This window comes from Rattus rattus, chromosome 3 (assembly GCF_011064425.1).
Source record: "Rattus rattus isolate New Zealand chromosome 3, Rrattus_CSIRO_v1, whole genome shotgun sequence".
Classification (NCBI taxonomy): domain Eukaryota; kingdom Metazoa; phylum Chordata; class Mammalia; order Rodentia; family Muridae; genus Rattus; species Rattus rattus.
Window position 1 is genome coordinate 203,443,918 of NC_046156.1, and position 18,791 is coordinate 203,462,708.

The following is an 18,791-nucleotide window of genomic DNA, read 5'->3' on the forward strand; positions in this document are numbered from 1 at the left end:
CTGAGCTCCACTCTGCTCATGGTAGCCGAGTCTCTAGCCTGGTTTCTACAGAACTCCGTAAAATGTTCTGAGCACCATGGTAATCTTGTAAGACACTAATCCCAAACATGGTCCAATTTTAAAATCCCCAGAAGTAGTCTTTACAACAACAGAAGCACCTCAGCCACTATAATGAGCAAGTTTCTGTTGTATGTAAATTCACTACACAGCAAATCCTTGAAGGGCTCGTTTACAACCAGTAACTGTAAATTGTCTTAGAAACCTATTTCTGACTCCTCCCTTTGGATCCTTCACCTGTAATTAAAAATAACAGGAATGATAGTTTGTCAGTGAGTGTGACTACATGATATGCTTATGAAACAGACTGCTGAGTCAAAGAGGCAGAGACCCGACACATGGGAGCGCTCCCGGACCCTCAGTATGGCTCATCTCACGGAGGCTTAACAGTCAACTCAGCACACTTCAACAAGGGTTTTAGCGAACACAGTCAGGTGAGCCAGACTCCAGCTCTGGAACTGACATAAGCGTGAGACCAGCAGGCAACAGTGTACTAACACACACAGGCCTGACGCTGCCACATTCACCTTCGCTAGCTTAGAGCAAACCTATCGGCAAGTACTTAGTCCTGCATGCGTGCGTGCGTGCGTGCGTGTGTGCGAGCGAGCGAGCTGCGTCATCTCGGTATTACATAAACCACCGTTAGCACTTGCATATGTGGTACTAAAGTGCCAAAGGAGCAGACTTATGAGAGAATAATTAAGAAGCACATTCCTCATTGCTTTTTAAAATTAAATACAGGCTTTCCTATTGAAATAATCCCTATTTTTCCTGGTTCCTAAAATAGGCATCAGACTTCTAAAAAGAAGAATAAGATCTCAGCCAAATACCACATATTATGTACTGAGACAGTCTAAGAAAAACTAAGTTAATAAATTAACTTAAATAAATTAAAAAGCGCACATTCAGAACAGCATTGCAGCTTTGGTCGGCAACACTTGACCCAAAGGCAAAGGTCCGCCCCGGTTAAGGCGGGGTTTCATACACAGTGCCTCGTGCTTGCCCCCCAGGTCACTTAGCATTCGCCTCTATTTACAATGCACTGCCCGGCTAAAATCACAGCTTTCGTAATTTAAAATGAAGGTCCACACAGCTCCTCTGCTTTAGTCTTAAGCTCATTACTGTGTTCTTCTTCGGGTCTCCGTACACTTGGCCCCAGCAGCTACTCCCACAGTCACCAAGACTCTGGCCGTGACTGTCAGGGCGACAGCAGCCGTGAGGAGTTACTCTCTTCTTCTGCTGGGGTCAGCTTGAGGGTTGGCAGCTTCCGAGGAAGAAGCTGAGGGCTCTGGCGGAGGTTGCCATCCATCTGTAGAAAGTACAAGACACATCTGAGTAAGGCTGCGGATCTACTCTTGTGGAGAGTGGCCTCCCCGTCTAGTCTGCAGCCTGGAAGAGGGCAGAACTGGGCGTTTACAGGACTGATGGAGTTCCTTCCTCTGACAAACGATTGTTCAAAAGTTACAAATGTCACACCTTGAATACTAGCTGCCTTGGTATCCATGAAAAGCAATGTGGCTTTTTACAGTAAGTTCCACAAGAGAAAATAAGCTGCTGGACTTGATCCGAGCCTCACGTAAGGCACTGTCTACCAGCTACAGTAAGTGTGGATGGAATGCTTCCCAGCTCTGCTAATCTTCCATAAACACTGGCTAACAGGCACAGCCCCACCACATATGAGACAACAAACGCAGCTCAGAAGGAAGTCCCTTTTCCAGGTCCCAAAGTCAGTATCAGAGCGGAAGCTTAGGCCAGGTCTTTTTATTAACACAGTTGTTTTTTTAATTATACTCCTTTTCCAAACCGAGAGTGGCCAGCATGCAAAAGCACCCCACACCAACTGAGAGTATGCAGACCAAAGGATGCTGGGAAAAAAATGTGGCCAGCACATGCTCTCTAATCTAGAGGTCTTTCAAGCACTGGTCACTTCTAAGCTGACTTCAGGGAAACAGTTCATACGAAGTACATTTTTAAATGCCCAAGAAGTGCAGACACACACACTCGCACCCCTGAACACTAGGACAGGGATGGTGTAGCACTCAGATCTCCACAAACCACCTTCACCGAGATGGACACAGAAGGTGTAAGCTGCAGATCTGGTGTTGAGTTCCTGACCAACTTCACTCCTTGAAAGCAGTAACATCCTACCGCTCACCCAGTAGACGGGCGGCTTTCAGAGTACTGCATAAATGCAGACTATTTAAAACGTCCCTTGTTTCCCAGGATGCTCTTTCAACACAAGAAGACATTTTAGCAAAGTGTGTATGTGCAAGGATTGTAAAAGACAGAAAATGAAAGATTAATGTTCAATTTCAAATGAGAAAAGGGTGTGAGCAGAGAACGGCAATTAGTGGCTTTTACTTCCAGCAAGAACTAAGTTTCTTAAGCAGCAGCCAGCCAGTCTTCTATGCTCTAGACTTCTGCTCTGACAGTGTGTCTACGAAGACCTGCTGGCCTACACCAGCCATCACACGCCTCCCACACAAGAGCACATACTGGTGTCCGGCTTACAAGACTCTCAAACTGAAGAAGGCCCAAGGTAGACATGTACAAAGCAGAAATTGGACTCCTAGCTTTGCCTTCTGTCCCTGTGGGTACTGCACAGTTCCCAAGCCTCATCAGTCACAAAATCCCCACACATGGAAAAGGAAAAGTTTGTCAATAGCCTTCATCTATGAGATGAGCCAGATCCTTTGACCATACATAGCACTTTGATAGGATGTGTGCCGGACTAAGTAAAGGCTTGAACCCACTCAAACCACCAAAATATACTGCCACGTGGAACACTGGGACCAAAGGCCATGTTCGAGAATGCCAGAGGCAAGCCTCCTCGGCCCCTAGTAACAGACACACAATCTCACTTAGTCACAGCACGTCAGTCTATAGGAGAGAACAACAAGCTTTAACACTCATGCTGGAGCCCCAGCTAGTGTCTGCAGTCAAGTTTACACTCTACTGTTTTCAGTCCAAAGACCTTGGCCGGTGATGGAACTGCTCACACCTTCACATCTGTGAAATGGGACAGTAGTACAATCTGCACACAGAGCTTCCAGGAGGCTTGCATGAGCTAACCCATGAAGCTCTACACCTCAGTGCCTGTGAAGGACATTGAGCTTATCAGACACCTGGGGAGAACCGGCAGAGCCTTTCACCCGCTTCCAACTAGAATCTTTTTCAAATCTTCCATGGTTGGCTCTCTCACCACTGCCTGGGTCCTTAGTCTCTCACAAACTGAGACTCTCCAAAGTGAGAAAATAACTAAACTGGTTAAAAACACTGTAGGCCAGAAGACAGGAAAGGAGGAGGACACTGGGAAAGAAGAAGAGACATAACTCATAAGGAAGACGGGGCACCGGTGCTTAGACCTACAGAAATAACTTCAGGACAGAGACAGGACAGCAGGCCAGGCTTGCTTCTGACTTGCTGTCATTAAAGGCAATGTTTGTGTCACCTAACTTCATAAATGCAAACTATATAGTAAAAAGCAAACCAATAGAATTATTCCATTTTTCCTCAATGCAAACAGGCCACTGCTGGCTTCAAAACACTGTATGAAATAAATCTTTGCTAAAAGTATACTTTAACAGCCTTTTGAAACGTGAACTCCTAAAAACTAAGAGGAAGTAAACACACAGGCCAAATCACAACATTCCCACAGATAGGAAAGCAGTGACTGAAGAAACCCGACCTTCTCAATTAGGTTGGACTCCTTATTTACAAGCTGGGTGAGTTTCTGCAGGTTTGCATCCACTTCTTGTCCAGCTGGAGAGATGCCTGAGAAGCCAGGAGAGAAATCGGAGAAAGACAGGGAACTCTGAAAGACTTTCACGCTGTTTAAGATCGAAAACAATCTTTTTCAGTTTACCTACCATCCCAATTACTCCACCCCTCCCACAAAGGAAACAAGGGAAAAGGAGAAAAAAATCATTTTGGGTTCAAGGGGAGAGTTAGGAGGGACAACAGTGCTCCAGAAGAAATCAGAAAGGAAACCACAAAACTCTATCTACGGAGACGCAGCCAGCCATAGTGGTTAGTAAAGGCATGATGGTCTTATGTTGGCTCTCTCTGATCATTATACACATGGTCCCTGTGGAAACACTGCAGGCCGCTTGCTAAGGCAGTGGTTCCTACCAGCTACTCACCAGGCACCCAAGACACTTAAAGGGGTTTTTAAAGTAGAACATGGTGAGCTTGATCCAGGACATTGAATCAGGAAGTCTGAATGAGCTGTGCAGTCAGTCAGGCTTGCTAGCCACTGCTCCAGAGTGACAAGGTCGGATGCTACTTGGTTCCCTAAGTGCCAATTTCCTGGACCTCCCTGTACATAAAGCACATAACCCAAGCCCCCCCCCCCCCAAAAAAAGCCTCTCTACCTAAGCCAGCTACTCTGTAACTTGTTTCTTAAAAGGATACTTTCAGCCACCTCCACAAATGTGAACTTAGTGCCCCGTCCCTTAAGCACAAGGTCCCCAGTCACACAGAATTCCATCCTAAGTGCCGAGAGCCCTCTACTTACTCTATCTCCAGTTTGGTGCAATCAGTTTTCAAGTAGTAGGATCATGGGAGTGTACCTCACCAAAGTCAATCTGCTACTGATTTCTGTTCATGAAGGAAAATGCTGGAAGCAGCAGGTAAGAATCATTTAAAGTGATTGCCCATTCGCATGAGGATAAACACTACTTTTCAGCAGGGACTCAACATGTGTGGTTTAACCTTTAGAAGAAAATGACTCACTTCAGGGGCCGTACTTATAGACACACATAAAGTGCAAAGTGCAGAGGACGGTGGGAGACAAACGCCTCTTTCTCCATGTAAGAACATGGGAGGGAATGGGACTAGAAAATCACCAGGTCTTGAAGCTATGACCCAGAATCCAAGACAATCCACAAACGTGTTCTACTTCTGCACTGTCGGGAGACTGTTAAAATACCAACACTGGAAACCATTAATTGAAGAAACACTGACTCACCTCCAGCACCGTGCCTGAAGTAGCTGTCCAGGATGTCATCGCAGAGGCGACACAGGTTGGGGAGCTGTTTCAGATGCTCTTGTAAGTGAACTTTGGGAAAACGCACTTTATAAAGAGGTGCAAGGAAGCCAAACACATATGCGTCTAAGGTGGAAGGCCTAGAGACAAAAAACTCTCCTTCAGGGGCACTTTGAGAATTCAAACTGTCTGTCAAGTCTAATAGACAACATCACATTTTAAATCGTTTGTTACCATTTTTTTTCCCCCAAAAGTGAGGCAAAGCTTTACCTTCCGAGTAGTTTTAAAAATACTCTAACATCTGTTTTATTCAGAAGCAGCTGAGGTTGTGAACTACACGTTATGGAGTAGAAGCAGGGTGAGAATAATGTTTGAAATTTTTATAGCTACATACATGGTACATTAAGCTAATGTTAGATTAATACCAACAACAACAAAAAACCCTATAAAAACCCAGTAAGTCCTGGGCTAAGACTAGAACCCAGGGCCTTGTGTAAGCCCTGCCACTCAGATAAGCCCCCAGAACCCCCTTTGAAGTGGAAAACTGCTCTTTTGGGGAGTGATAGGAGAACTGGCTTTAATTCACATATTACTGAATACAACTGCATATGTCAAAATTACATTTTTTCCATGATACGAGTGCCAGAGTATATTTATACAGTTAGTATAAATCAACACAAATCTAGAACCACCCACCCAGCCCTGGGGCTGAGAAACAGCTGGGTGACTCTCCAGGGTATCATCAGGAAGGGCACGGTAGCTCGTGTGCAACACACATGACAGTGTCCAGAGGCTTCATGATCAGTGCAGCGGGTAAGAGGCCCATGCTCTGGGTGGCCTGTGGGAGGAGGGGGCCCTGTGGTTACTGGGATGGGGCCTCAGTCAGAGGGGCTCTCCTCTTCCATAGCAGAATTACTGGCCCGACTTTCTGATGTGTTAAGAGATAAGAGATAGCTTATTCTTGAGCACAGGATTGGGCTGCTCCATGCAGGGTTCTCAATGTGGCATCGGTTTCATGACATTTTCATGAACAAAGAAAGCAGTAAGTCAAGCTGGTAGAAATACAAAATACACTGGTAGAAATATCAAAACAGTGGCTTATAGCAAAATGACTTTTAAGGGAATTCACTCACGTGTCACCAAAGAAAAACTGAGATGTTCCCAATCTGTTCGACAGGAGATTGAGGCACTCCTTGGCATCTCTGTATATCTAAACAAGATGGAAACCGCTTTGGAGTAGTAGCTCTGGGTAAGGCCACCTCTCCCCTCCCGACAGAGTGCCTGCTGGGAGAATTCAAGGCTGTACCTGGGCTTCCACATCTTGGACATGGTAGAGGGGAGGTCCTCCCCTCGTCAAGAGAATCCTATTCAGGGCTCCTCTAGACATCCTTCCCGGCAGGATTAAACTTAGAGGGAAGGGGATACGAGAGGCAAACCATGGCTTTGTCACAGTGAAGTAATTATCATTCTCAACCCAGAAGGTGTGAAGCTGCGAAAGGAAGGTAACAGTTACAGGTGGGTTCCGCCAAGACAGACATCGTCCAATCGGTGGGACGGTATTTTCATAAACGTCTTTGAATTGAGTAACTTCATTTAAATTTTCCAGATGAAATGACTCAAGGTAAAATGAGGTTACTTTAAACATATGAATTCTGTTCACTGCTATATCTCAGTACCTCAAGCCTACCACATAGAAAGTGCTCAGAAAATATTCATGGAACGAACTACAATATAACCAATGCTATACACGAAGCAAAGTTTCATCTTCCACCAATAGTGTTTATTTCCAAAATAATATCATTGTATTGGACTGTAACTCAGTAGTGGGACGTTTCCTTACCCAGCCATTGCAAACAAAGCAGACAGACTATCCACTTCAGTGGGAGGTTAAATGTCCAGCAGAATCCAGTTTTGTCATAATATAAAAGATCAAGACTAGTACAGGATATTTCCCCTTTAAGCCCTCCTCCCCAAACCCTTTTTATTCTTTCTAAATGGACTACGACATTTTCAACTTAGTCACTAAAATACTGTCATATTCAGAAATGCTTACCACACCAGGGAGAAGCTTCTCCTCCAAGAGAGCGATGTACGCCAGTGTATCTGCCCCTTGTTTTGCTGAGAGCTCATAATCAGCATTAAATTTCTATTAAAAAAAAAAAAGTCTCTCAGAAGTCAAAGGATATTCCTAGGACAAGAGAGAAAAATTAAAACTCCCATTCTCCCTCACAATTGTCACCTGACATTAGGAGGGAGGAACACTAAGCCAATAAAAACTGTTCCTTAATGCACATACACAAAACCCCAAATATTGCTGACAACTTGTCAACTAATGTCCATTGTCTCCACGCTAATTAATGACCTTTGATCAGAGTATGGCCTGTGGCACAAAGCTAATGAGTAAAAGCAACTATTTTTCAGAAGAAAGAAAAAAATCACACAGTTCATTATATAATTTTTTTCCATAAGAAAAGGAAACTTCTCAATTTAGAAAAGGTTCAAATTTTAATGGTACAGGATTCTTTTTCTTAAAGTACTCAATACCCAGCATAAAAACAAAACAAAACAAACAAGAGCAACAAAAAATGATCAAATAAAACAGTTGCTATATGGTGGGAACTCAGGTGTCACACTTAGCATGAAACATATAGTAACAATAGGACTAAAGTGACACCGTTACCAACAAGAATAAGTCTGAATAACTAAATTGAATAGTACACCCTTTTCAATAAATTCATAATAAATACATTACATATATTTACTATATTTCCAAATCACAGTAAAATGCATGCCTTTCGGCACTGGTAAGCAGTTAGATCCGTTGTCAAGATCCAGGCATTCCCAGCTGCCCAAAGAATTAAAACCACCTTATAATGAATTAAAAACAAGTCATACAGGATGCCAGACCCCACAGTTCTAGCATTTGAAGCCACTTTGTGCTACATAGTGGCTGGCTAGCATAATGGTCTGAAATAATAATAATAATAATAATAATAATAATAATAATGATGATAATAATAATAATAATTAACGTGCAGAAGACTCTACTTCTAAAGGAACCACCCACCTGTTTTCTTAAAAAGTTTAGAATTTTTTCAGGCTTAGAAACAATGCTGTCTTCAGTTGTCAAAATTGGTACATCACCTATAATCAAAAACAGTTTACACGCAAGCAAACACCGTGATTTATTCTGAAGATTACAATGCCTTAAAAACTGCACCAGTTGGCACATGGGAGAGTGTAGGTACAAACATTTGTGGGTTTTACTTAGGGCAGCTCTAGATGTTTTCTTGCTTCTCCTATTTTCCAGATTTGGCTTGTACTTTTGAGTTATTACTCACTCAGAGTGACTAAACACGACCAACGAACAGCCAAGGTCATTCTAAGAAGCTAAGACACCCAAAGTCCTCCTGGGCTATATGGCTTTAATGCAAGAAGGGATGCAATTGTTAAAAAGGGCAGAGAGGGGCGTGTCAAAGCTTATACTGTACCTCTTGGACCTCTCCAGGTGTTGTCTATAATACTGACTTTCAAGGGCGCGCCAGAAAATTTGGCATAAGCCTGAAAGAGAGTTTGCAATAAGACATTTTAGACATTTAGAGCAGTCACGCAAGTCTGCAGCGCAGCTCTGAAAGCTGCACCCGCAAAGGCAGAAGGCAGCTGCCCGCGCCCCTCCCCCGTCTGCCGTCGGGGACGCGCAGGCTTCCCGCTTCGGGGGACCACGGACTGCAGGAGGGAGGGCCTGAGAATGCGGGGCCGGCGTGCCTTCTCCCACTGCCCGGACAGCGCTGCCAGGCCGACAGGACCTGACGCTTGCAAGCCGCCCGCCCTCCCCAGCGGAGCCCGCCGCTAGCCAGCCCAGTCCCGCCGTGCCCGGGCCCGCGAGGCGGCCTCACCAGCACCACCAGGGACTCGCTGTGGACCGAAGGGAGCCCCCAGCCTCCTCCCCAGCAGCTAAGCTCCATGGAGGCCGCCATCTTGCCGGGGCTGACCTCCGTCACCCGGAAGTACTCCTACCGCCTACTCTCAGCACGTGGAATGGTGGGGGCCGATTCCTCTGGGCTCTGATCTGAGTCAGAAAGGACAGCATCAGGCCTTTGGAAGAAAATTTAGCAACCAGACTAGGAGCTGTGCCATAAGGGGAACAGACCTGCGAGGCGTCCTCAAAGTATTTATTACATTCATTATTAATGTATAACAAAGCCAGCAAGCATCACTATTGTATACATAAATCTGTTCACACAAATGTAGTTTAAAATGACATGGAGTTAGTGGGTACACAGTGGGCCTTTATGATGTTCAGTCTTTATGGTGGCCCTTTGCCTGCTTTCCCAGTCTCAATTTCAGTTGCCATTCTTATATTAATGTGGTTCGACCTCATTAAACATTAACCCTGTTCTAAAGTTTTTAACATGGGACTCCTGCTTGCTCACTCCTTTAATCCAGAATGTCTTTCTTCCGTAGCGGCTCTCCCCAAACTAAGTTTAGTGGGGCTGGAGAGGTGGCTCAGTTAAGGGGCTGCTCTTGAAGACTTGGCTTGGTTCCCGGAACCTACACGGAGCTCACAGTCTTTGTAACTCCAGTTCTAAGAGATCTGAGGCCCTCTTCTGGCCTATACCGGCACTAGCTCTTCACGTGGTGCATATCCGTACATGCAGGCAAAGCACACACAAAAAGATTTCTTTTTTTTAAAGTTAAACTTACCTTCTTCCAAATTATGAACTTCTTCCAGCTTCCTGAAGCTCCTTATATGCACTTGAATATTGCTTCTGTCCATAGTCACAGGCTTTTTGCCATCCACTGTACAGAAGTTCTTTGAGGAAGGACAGGCCTGGCTTCCTAGGTGTGGGACCAGTGAAGACACAGAAGGTCTTGTGCTTAGAAAGGCTCTTAATTCACCTCATGTTCTGCTGTCATTCTCTTGATGTCATAATCTTGGCTCAAAGAGCTCTGCCTTTTTACTTTAGACTAAACATTGTAAATCATTCATCCACTCTTGTCTATGGGCCTAATGGGCATGTACTGAATATTAATTTCTCAGAAAAACCATTAGAGAGAAAACTTGGCAATATGGAGACCTGGGCATACTCACTGGATCTCAGAATTAGGACCTGGGTGCTGTGAAGTTTTTAGAGGCAGCACAATAGTCTTTCTGGAACAGCCCTCCTGATACACCTCTGGGTTTTCTGGTTTCCTCTATCACAAAAAGATGGTAGGGTTCCCTTCATTTGAAACCTATTGTCATAACAATAACATTCAGCAAAATTTGCTAGGCACTTTTTGCATAGTAAGGAAGCAGCAGTCCAAAGTTGCAGCTGATTCGATAACGTCTTTTTTTTTTTTTTAAATATTTGGCTTCAAAAATAGGATATCACAAAAATGGAAACGAAAGACATTCCAACCCTAAAACTCCATTAGTCACAATTTTAAGTAGGACATGCTTAGCAAATGTATAGTTGAAACTAAAGAACACATTTACCAAGCAAATAGTGCATCTGAGATACTAGGAGGCTCTGGAAGAACACAGGTATAGATGGGATGTGGAGTCTCTCCTCAGGAATGTATAGTCCACACATCAGACATTACACATATGCAAATATAAAAAGTCATCGTTGGGCTAAAGAGATGGCTTAGCTGTTAAAGGCTAAGTTACAATCAAAACTATAAAAAGTCATTGTCACAAGTAAATTTAGAGATTTATATAAAATATTATAAACACAAAAGAGGAACCGTGCATCACTGTAGGATTGTTGGAGGGTGTCTGGGCCATCTTCAATATAAAGAAGGGAACTTGAGTTTCTGACTCAATGTAATGGAAACTCCATGCTTTGAGAAATAAAATTCTAAGCAATAAAAACAAAGTTCAGAGTCTGTGTCCTACCCTGAGGCATTTTAAATAACCCTACAGTGAGAATGAGGGTTCTCTGTGTCTTGTTGGCTGTCGAGGAGGTTGGTGATCATTTTGTTGTGGACACATAGGTGATTAATTAGTGTGACATTTTCTCCATCGCTCCTGTTACTTATACTGATTTTATCTGCATTAGAAATTAAATCCATTTCCTTATTAAGTTAAAGCAGAGGACACCATTTCCCCCAACCTGACAAGAGAATTCTATCTACAGGTTTATGTGTGCCTGGTTAATAGCAATCTTTGTGTTGCCGTAATTCCTTCCGAGAGTCTATATCTGTTAGCTTGAATTTTAGAATGCTGCTGTACCTGGTTGCACAACCAGGCTGAATACTGTTCCAGACAATGAGAAAGAAAACTGGTTTCATCAGAAATCATGCCTGGTAGGGATGCTTGTCTCCTGTATCTTTCCTGGCTGTTAAGGAGGTTGTTCAGAGTTCATCAGAATTGTCATTTCTGACTCTCCCCAAGCAAAGCATTCTCAGTCTGCAAGGCATTTGCGTATGGGCAGGATGGCCTGGAGCACAGCTCTATAATGACTCTTCCAGACCATGTTTTCCCCTGAACACTTTTGTTTTTCAGGAGATGCTCATTCAGTGGCTTCGTCTGAACTCAGAGGACCTGACCTTGGCATCCGGTCCTGTTGCTCATGTGTTTCTCAGTTTTACTTGGGGCCATGATACAAGTTCTGTTAGAATCCCCACATGCTCCATTCCTGTGACTAAGAATCTGTGAAGTAGAGTTCCCGACAAAGATGCATTGTTTGTGAGCAATGATCACGCGGTGCGGCCCTTCATGGGGGAGTTAAACTGAAGAGTCTTGGATGTCCCTTAGTTCGTGTTCAGATTTAGAAATCCTTAAGGAGAAAAATCCCATTGAAAATAGGTCACGAGCACTGGTTTTTGTCATTGTTTGTTTGTTTGTATTTAGTTTCTAAGTTTGCTATGTATTTGTGAGCCGGTTATTTACTTTGATTTCTCAACTCTTCAATTATTAAGTGAAGGTTCTTTTAGCTCTGAGTGCTCAGAATAGTGCTGTCATTATATGTGTAATGAGCATTTAATAATAACCGACATTTGTGGAACAATAGCTACCAGAATGGTTTTTAGTCTGTGACATAACTCATCTGATCTCAAGTTAATCTCCTCCTGTTTTCATGGAGAGATATCAACTCCCAAACCTCGAGCTAGGTGGGAGAGCAAGGATTTAAACCCAGGCAATCTGCTTTCAAGCTAAGACTCCTTTTTAGCTACTACCACAGTGCATTATTATGAGAAATCATTCATTCATTTGAAGAGACTTTATTAAGATTTTGAAAAGTCCCCCTTGGGACACAATATACATAGTACTTCTTTAGATGTTTAACATTAAAACATTGACCAAATCAGTTGGTCAGCTTCTATGTGCTTAGCACATGGTAAGAGAGTAAGAAAACAAATCTGACATCCATGCTTTCAGATGAATAGTTAGGGAAGTAAAAACTCTGTGTTTGAGATAACTAGAGGGTTGGGGATTTAGCTCATTGGTAGAGCGCTTGCCCAGCAAGCGCAAGGCCCTGGGTTCGGTCCCCAGCTACGGAAAAAAAAAAAAAGAGATCACTAGATACTAACACGACGTACCATTTTGTCAAGAAGACCACACCCTAGTGTAGGTTTTTAGACAAAGGATTTAAACATCTTTCCATGCTTGGCAAAGACATAAGGAAAGAAACAGAGCATTGCTGACCTTGAATCATAAGCCCACTGGGTTTAGTTTAGCACAAAGAAAGAGAGGTCATATGAGCTAAACTAGATGGGTAAAGCTGTGACATGGAAATGGGGGTGTCTATGGCAAGAAACTATACGACAGATGTTGGTCAAGGGGTGAAGATTGACTAATGGTCACCAGGATCAGATCTTGTGGGAATGTGTAGTTTTGAAGCCTGTGAAGGAAAAATAAACCACCTGAACAGAACTAATAGATTCCTTAGTCAAGGGCGACAGGAATAATTGTTATTTCATGAATATAATAGAAGATGTTTTATGAATCCATAAGTATCATCAAATGTGGCAAAAATGTGTTGGGAAATGAGATGAGAAAGCATTGCAGAGTATCAGGGAAGGCCCAGCAGGACTGAGCATTTCTCACAGCTACGCTGTTGGAACTCAAACTTGCTAGGACTCACCAGAAGAAGCAGTGTGGGGGAAGGGGGATGGTGAAGATCTTGAAGACATAGAAGAAATAGAAATATCGGAAGATTTATCAGCATAGAAGATAAAGTTTTTGAAGGAGATGTCAAGATAGATTTATACAGAGGTGAAGACAGAAATGGCCTTTTGTGAGCAAAAGCCTGAAACACTGGGAGGAGGGATGGATCCTAAAAGCTGAGAGGCCAACATTAAGAACTTGACCTGTGAGGCTAACACTGGAAATGATAGGGATGTTTTCTCCTTGACACTGGGGAAGCTTGAAGTAGGAACCCAGGAAGCTGAGTAAGCTTCAAACTTTTCTATTATGATAGAAAGCAAAGGGGTGCAAAAGATGGGAGATGAGGGGAAAGGAGGGAAGGAGGAGAGGTGGAGAGAGACCGTGACAGAGAGGCAGACAGAAAGACAGAGATAGACTATTTCCAGGGAATTGGTTGATAGTGACTTGAAACATTGCTGACAGTGCTAAAAATCAAAGCATGAAGATGTAGAACAACGCCAAAGGCCAGCTGATCATGAGGCGACCTCGAACAGTCATTGTTTAAATTTTCAACCTTTGTTAGTGACAATGACAGTGACTTCAAAATGTAACCAGATCAATTTACATTTTACCAACTTTGTTAAGATTTATAGGGATACCTGATGTTTAGTAAGTCTTAAGGAATTGTGCTTAAAAATAGTGGTGAGCAAAGGAAAAGGACACTTAAGGATTGACAGAAGATGGCATCAGTAGCTTCAGTGTGGTGCAAGCTCAGCCATTACTAAGTCTAGTTTCATCTGTTCAGGCCTATGGCTTCCTCCAAAGATACCTTGTTACCTACTAGTGGAGGCTGTCAGGAGGTGATAGTATTTAAGAGCTTCATTGTGCCCTTCCAACACAGTGAGCTCGAGATATGTGTTTTGCACGGAAACAAATTAAATGCAACAAAAATTATTTTTAAAATTATTTATTATAATTTATATTTTATATAAATATAATATAGAAAATACACAATGCAAATTGATATATGTCTATAAATTATAATTTTAAAATCTAACAATTGGTTGGGGATTTAGCTCAGTGGTAGAGCGCTTGCCTAGGAAGCTCAAGGCCCTGGGTTCGGTCCCCAGCTCCGAAAAAAAGAACCAAAAAAAAAAAAAAATCTAACAATTATCTGATACGGTATTCGATGTATGCTGAAAGACTAAAATGGTAATTCTGTTTTAAACCGTAATTATATTTTTAAAGTGATGAGGGAAATAGGCCCTAAATAAAAATAAGGTTTCTATGTCACAGTGAAAGTGGTGAAACAGATACCGGTAAGTGTGATAAGCTAAACACACGGCATTATAACACTGAGGGTGACCACTAAGAAACTGATAGAAGGCACAAAGTGCTGTAAGAGCTAGAAGCATCGAAACAGGATTTTAAAGAGTGGAAGGACCTATGAGGTGATACAGTGTGTGTATAGGCAAGGGAGTAGAATCAAGACACAACAAAATAGACTTAAAACCCTAAACTATTGGTAATTCCTTTAAATGCAAGTGATCTAAACCCAACAGTTAAGAGTTGACTGTCGGACAGGTAAAGATCATAAATCCAATGCTTTCTGCCTTATGACAAATTTACTTCAAACACAGTGATATAGGTGGGTAAGCTTTAAACATACGTAAAAAGGTGGGAAAGTTACAGGACACCACACTGATCAGGAGTCAAACTAGAAGTGAATGTGCTAATAGTGGACCAAGTAGACTTCAGATAAAGTTAACGTTGGAAAGAAAACGCTTTATGGGATGATAAATGAGACCACTCGCTAAAAATTTATGGCAATTTTAATTGTGAGCATTGCTCTAGATATTTTCCCTGTCGCTGGGATCAAGCTCCTAGTGTTAAACAGCCTAATGCTCAGTAGTTAGAGGTTTAAGGGTGTGTGCTGCTCGTTCAGAGGACTTGAGTTCTGATCCCAGCATCTACAGTGGGGGGGTGGGGTCTCACAGTTGCCTATAACTGTAATTCCAGGAAATCTGTTATCCTCTCCTGGTCTCAGAACATCTGTAGAAACATATAAATCAAAATAAATAAAATCTTAAAAAAAAAAAACGCTTACAGGAGAGAAGGTCTATTTTAGCTTACAGTTTTGGGGCAGGGACACACAATCCATTAGAGTGCGAAAAGCACAGTGTCAGGTATGAGGAGCTGGGCGTGGTTAGGAAGCAGAGAGAGGAGAGCAAGCTGGGCCCACGGCCTCCTCCTTATTCACTCCTGAATGCTGGCCATGGGGTGATGCTGCCCACATTAAGGATGGGCCTTCTTTCCTGAAACTTTCCTGGAAACCACCTCATAGACACACAGAGTTGTGTTACCATGGCGATTCTAAATCCAGCCAAGTTGACAACTAAGATTAACCATCATAAATGCCAAGCGTGAGCTTCTCGAGTGTGTGCAGTAAAGTGATAAGTGTGAGGGAAAAAATGGGCAAATGCAAAATTATGACCCGGTTACCTCCTCCCCCTGCAACTGGCACAAACACCAGACTGAATACAAATAAACCTGTTCACAAACTAAACAACTGGATCTAGTCAAAACCAATAGGAAGCTCTACTCGGTAATACCAGAACACCGACTCATTCTTTCCAGAAAAGAATGGACCATTCTTCAAGGCAGGCTACCCTGAGTCATAGAGCAGACTACCAACTGAATGAGCTAATGAAACATCTGTAGCATATGCCTTAAACATACTAGAAATGAATAATAGAAAGATACAAGTAAAATCTTCAACATGGAAAGTAATATAAGCCCAAATATTCACATAGTCAAACAGGAAGTCACAAAGGAAAAAGAAAATCCTACACCTAAATGATTACAAACACAGCGAAGCACGCTGGGGGAATGAGAAAACAAGTCACACACTAGGAGGGAAATGTACAAAGTGCACATCTGTTGAAAGACTTCTACCCCAACCCCAAATCCTAAAACAATGGAACAGCCATTGGTCAGCTTTCAGCTATTGGGTCAGAAACCTGAGATCCTCAACTCAAAAAGGGCAAAGTTTGCTTTGGCTGATAGTTTGAAAGTGCCAGCCTGTAATCAATTAAATCCATTGCTGTGGGCCATGGCAAGGCTGTATGTAATGCTAGACAGTGTGTGGTGATGTAACCTCATGTGTCATGGCTGATGGCACGCGAAAGGTGAATGAAGAGCCAGAATGCCAAACTCCTCTTCCAGGGTGCATGTCCACAGGACTGACTGGAGACTCCCATCAAGGCCTCACCTCTCAAAGGCATCTGAGAACCCCCAATAGTTCCACAACTCGCACGAAGAGTTCAGACATCGTCGGCATTTGGGTACATTCAGCCAAATCATAGCAACAAGAAAGCAAAATACCCAACTTAAAAGTGGGGAAAAGTTATAGACCACAGCTTCCTGAAGATGTTCTAGGAAAGGAAACCAGCATATGGAAATGGTAAATTTTATTGCCATTTGAGAACTGAGCATTAAAATGACCGTGGTAAATCACTACACATCTCTTTAGAGTGGAATGGCTGAAATCCAAACTCCCACAGAGCGTGAAGGAACTGTCAGTCATTGCTGTTGGGAATGTAAAACTTTGAAAGACAACATTAAATAAACGTTATCGTACTGTGTGTTGTGAGTTAAAGTGCTCCTTCAAAATGGTATACAGAGGGGCCGGGGATGCAATTCAGTCCAATGCTCGTCTAGTGCACACAATGTCCTGTATTTAATACCCAGCATCACACAAAGCATACACATTGTACCCATGATTCCAGAAGCAAGATGATCACAGTTTTAAGGTCTTTTGCACTACATAGAGAGTTGAAAGTCAGCCGGGATACCTGAGACCCTATCTCAGAAAACAAACACAGAGCAAAACAAAAAGATACATTGAACCTCAAATCCCAGTACCTGTGTGTGTGACCTTATCTGGAAATAGGGTCTTGGAGGATACAGTCGAATTTCAGGGAAAACATGCTGGATTAGGATGTGTGCAAAGTCTAGTGACTAATTATAGGGAAGAAGAAAAGGGAAGCTGAAATAGACACAGACATGCTGGCTTCTGTCAACTTCACACAAACATAGACATATCAGGGAAGAGGGAGTCTCGACTGAACAATTGTCTCCATCAGACTGTCCTGTGGGCATGTGTATGGGGCATTTTCTTAGTGCTAATTGATGTGTGAGCCCACCATGGGCAGTGGTATCCCCCGACAAGTGGTTCTGTGTTGTATAAGATGATAGCTAAGCAAGGCGGAGGAAGCAAGTCAGTGAGCAGTGTTCCTCCATGGTGTCCGCCTCAGTTCCTGCCTTGGGGTTCCTGCCTTGAATTCCTACGTTCCTACATCCCTGGACAATAAGCTCTTAACTTAATAAGCTACATAAATCCTTTCCTTCCCATGTTGCTTTCAGTGTTATCATCACAGCCACAGAAAGCAAATTAGAACACAAAGAGAAAGTTATCGAAGACCGCATAAATATGGAGGCAAACACCAGAAGAATGCAGCCGTGGACCAGGGATTGCTGGGAACCCCAGGAAGCCGGGAAGTAGTGAGAGGAAGGATTCTTTCCTACAGCCTTGAGTGGGAGCACGGACCTGCTGACACCTTGTTTTCTAGCCCCCAGAACCACGAGAGTGAATTTCTATTCTTTTAAGCCACCCAGTTCATGATAATTTATTACAACAGCCCCAGAAAACTAATGTACCACACAGTATAGCAGTTGTGCTCCTGGGTATTTACCCAACTGATTTGCAGACTTACAACTTTTCATCAGCAAGACTGTGCCATTTAAATATCTCCCCAGAGCGATGCCTTGAATGTTCTGCTGACCACATGGCTCTCCAGAATCAATAACAATGATTTAAGACTGGCCTTTGGAGGAAGGCTGCTCCCAGGGCATGGTCTCGGCACTGGTATGCCTCCCTATGCCTCTGGGATTCAATCATCCTTGGAAATCACCGGGCTCCTGGTTACAACCTGCAAATCCTCCCGCATTCTTTACTTTGACTGAAGACCAATTTCACAAGTTTTCATTAAGGAAAAATATGTACAAAAATGTAAATTATACTATATGCATTGCCTTCTGTTCCCTCCACGGAGGTAGCCCAGCGTATTAGGAGGAGACAATAAATTCACATGCCTTGAATTTTTATGGCGGTGATTGAAAAGTTACAGTTATGACTTTACTTGCTGGTTTATATAAAATTGAAGACACAAAACAATCTTAGCTTTGTCCAGAGCTTGGCTTTTAGGAAGCTGACATACTCTTTGAGGTTGTTTATAAGTGCCAACAAAAAGCAAATCTTGCGAAGTTTGACGTCTTCTGACCTGCATGTTATTTGCATTAGTGCTTTAAATATCACCTACACCCTGAAAGAAGTCAGTGTGCATTTTGGGTAACAGAAAAATCTCCGGAAGAAGACTATGAGATGGTTCACAGTTCTGAGTACCTTGATGTCCATGTTCATCTGGGTCCCAAAGTAGTAACGTAGGAAGATAAAGAGGTGTATAGAAAAGGGGTGCCATTGAAGAGGTTGGCATATGAGTCTGTTTCTCTACTAAATAGTTCTGAACGTAAACACTTGTGAGCTATCGTTCACCCATATTCTATTTGTTCAAATTATATATGGTTGCCTGCCTGAGAAGTTTTCACCTGATT

General features: G+C 42.9%; 1 protein-coding gene across 3 annotated transcripts; it reads right to left on the minus strand.

The window, feature by feature from the left end:
• Window positions 1–636: 636 nt before the first annotated feature.
• Window positions 637–9,035, minus strand: Mtx3 (metaxin 3). Of its 3 annotated transcripts, XR_004387410.1 has the most exons (10): window positions 8,941–9,035; window positions 8,536–8,605; window positions 8,112–8,188; window positions 7,098–7,190; window positions 6,351–6,533; window positions 6,178–6,254; window positions 5,027–5,184; window positions 4,574–4,675; window positions 3,746–3,831; window positions 637–1,366 (listed from the first exon to the last, which is right to left on the minus strand). XR_004387410.1 is itself a non-coding variant. In XM_032899031.1 (9 exons), the coding sequence occupies exons 1-9, from the start codon at window positions 9,019–9,021 to the stop codon at window positions 1,256–1,258; spliced, it is 936 nt and encodes a 311-aa protein (XP_032754922.1). In that variant the 5' UTR covers window positions 9,022–9,035; the 3' UTR covers window positions 637–1,255. The 3 variants fall into 3 exon arrangements, 2 of the variants coding, with proteins under 2 accessions (XP_032754922.1, XP_032754923.1); XM_032899031.1 differs by lacking the exon at window positions 4,574–4,675; XM_032899032.1 differs by lacking the exons at window positions 3,746–3,831; window positions 4,574–4,675 and having other exon boundaries at window positions 1,159–1,366.
• Between the last annotated feature and the right edge of the window lie 9,756 nt (window positions 9,036–18,791).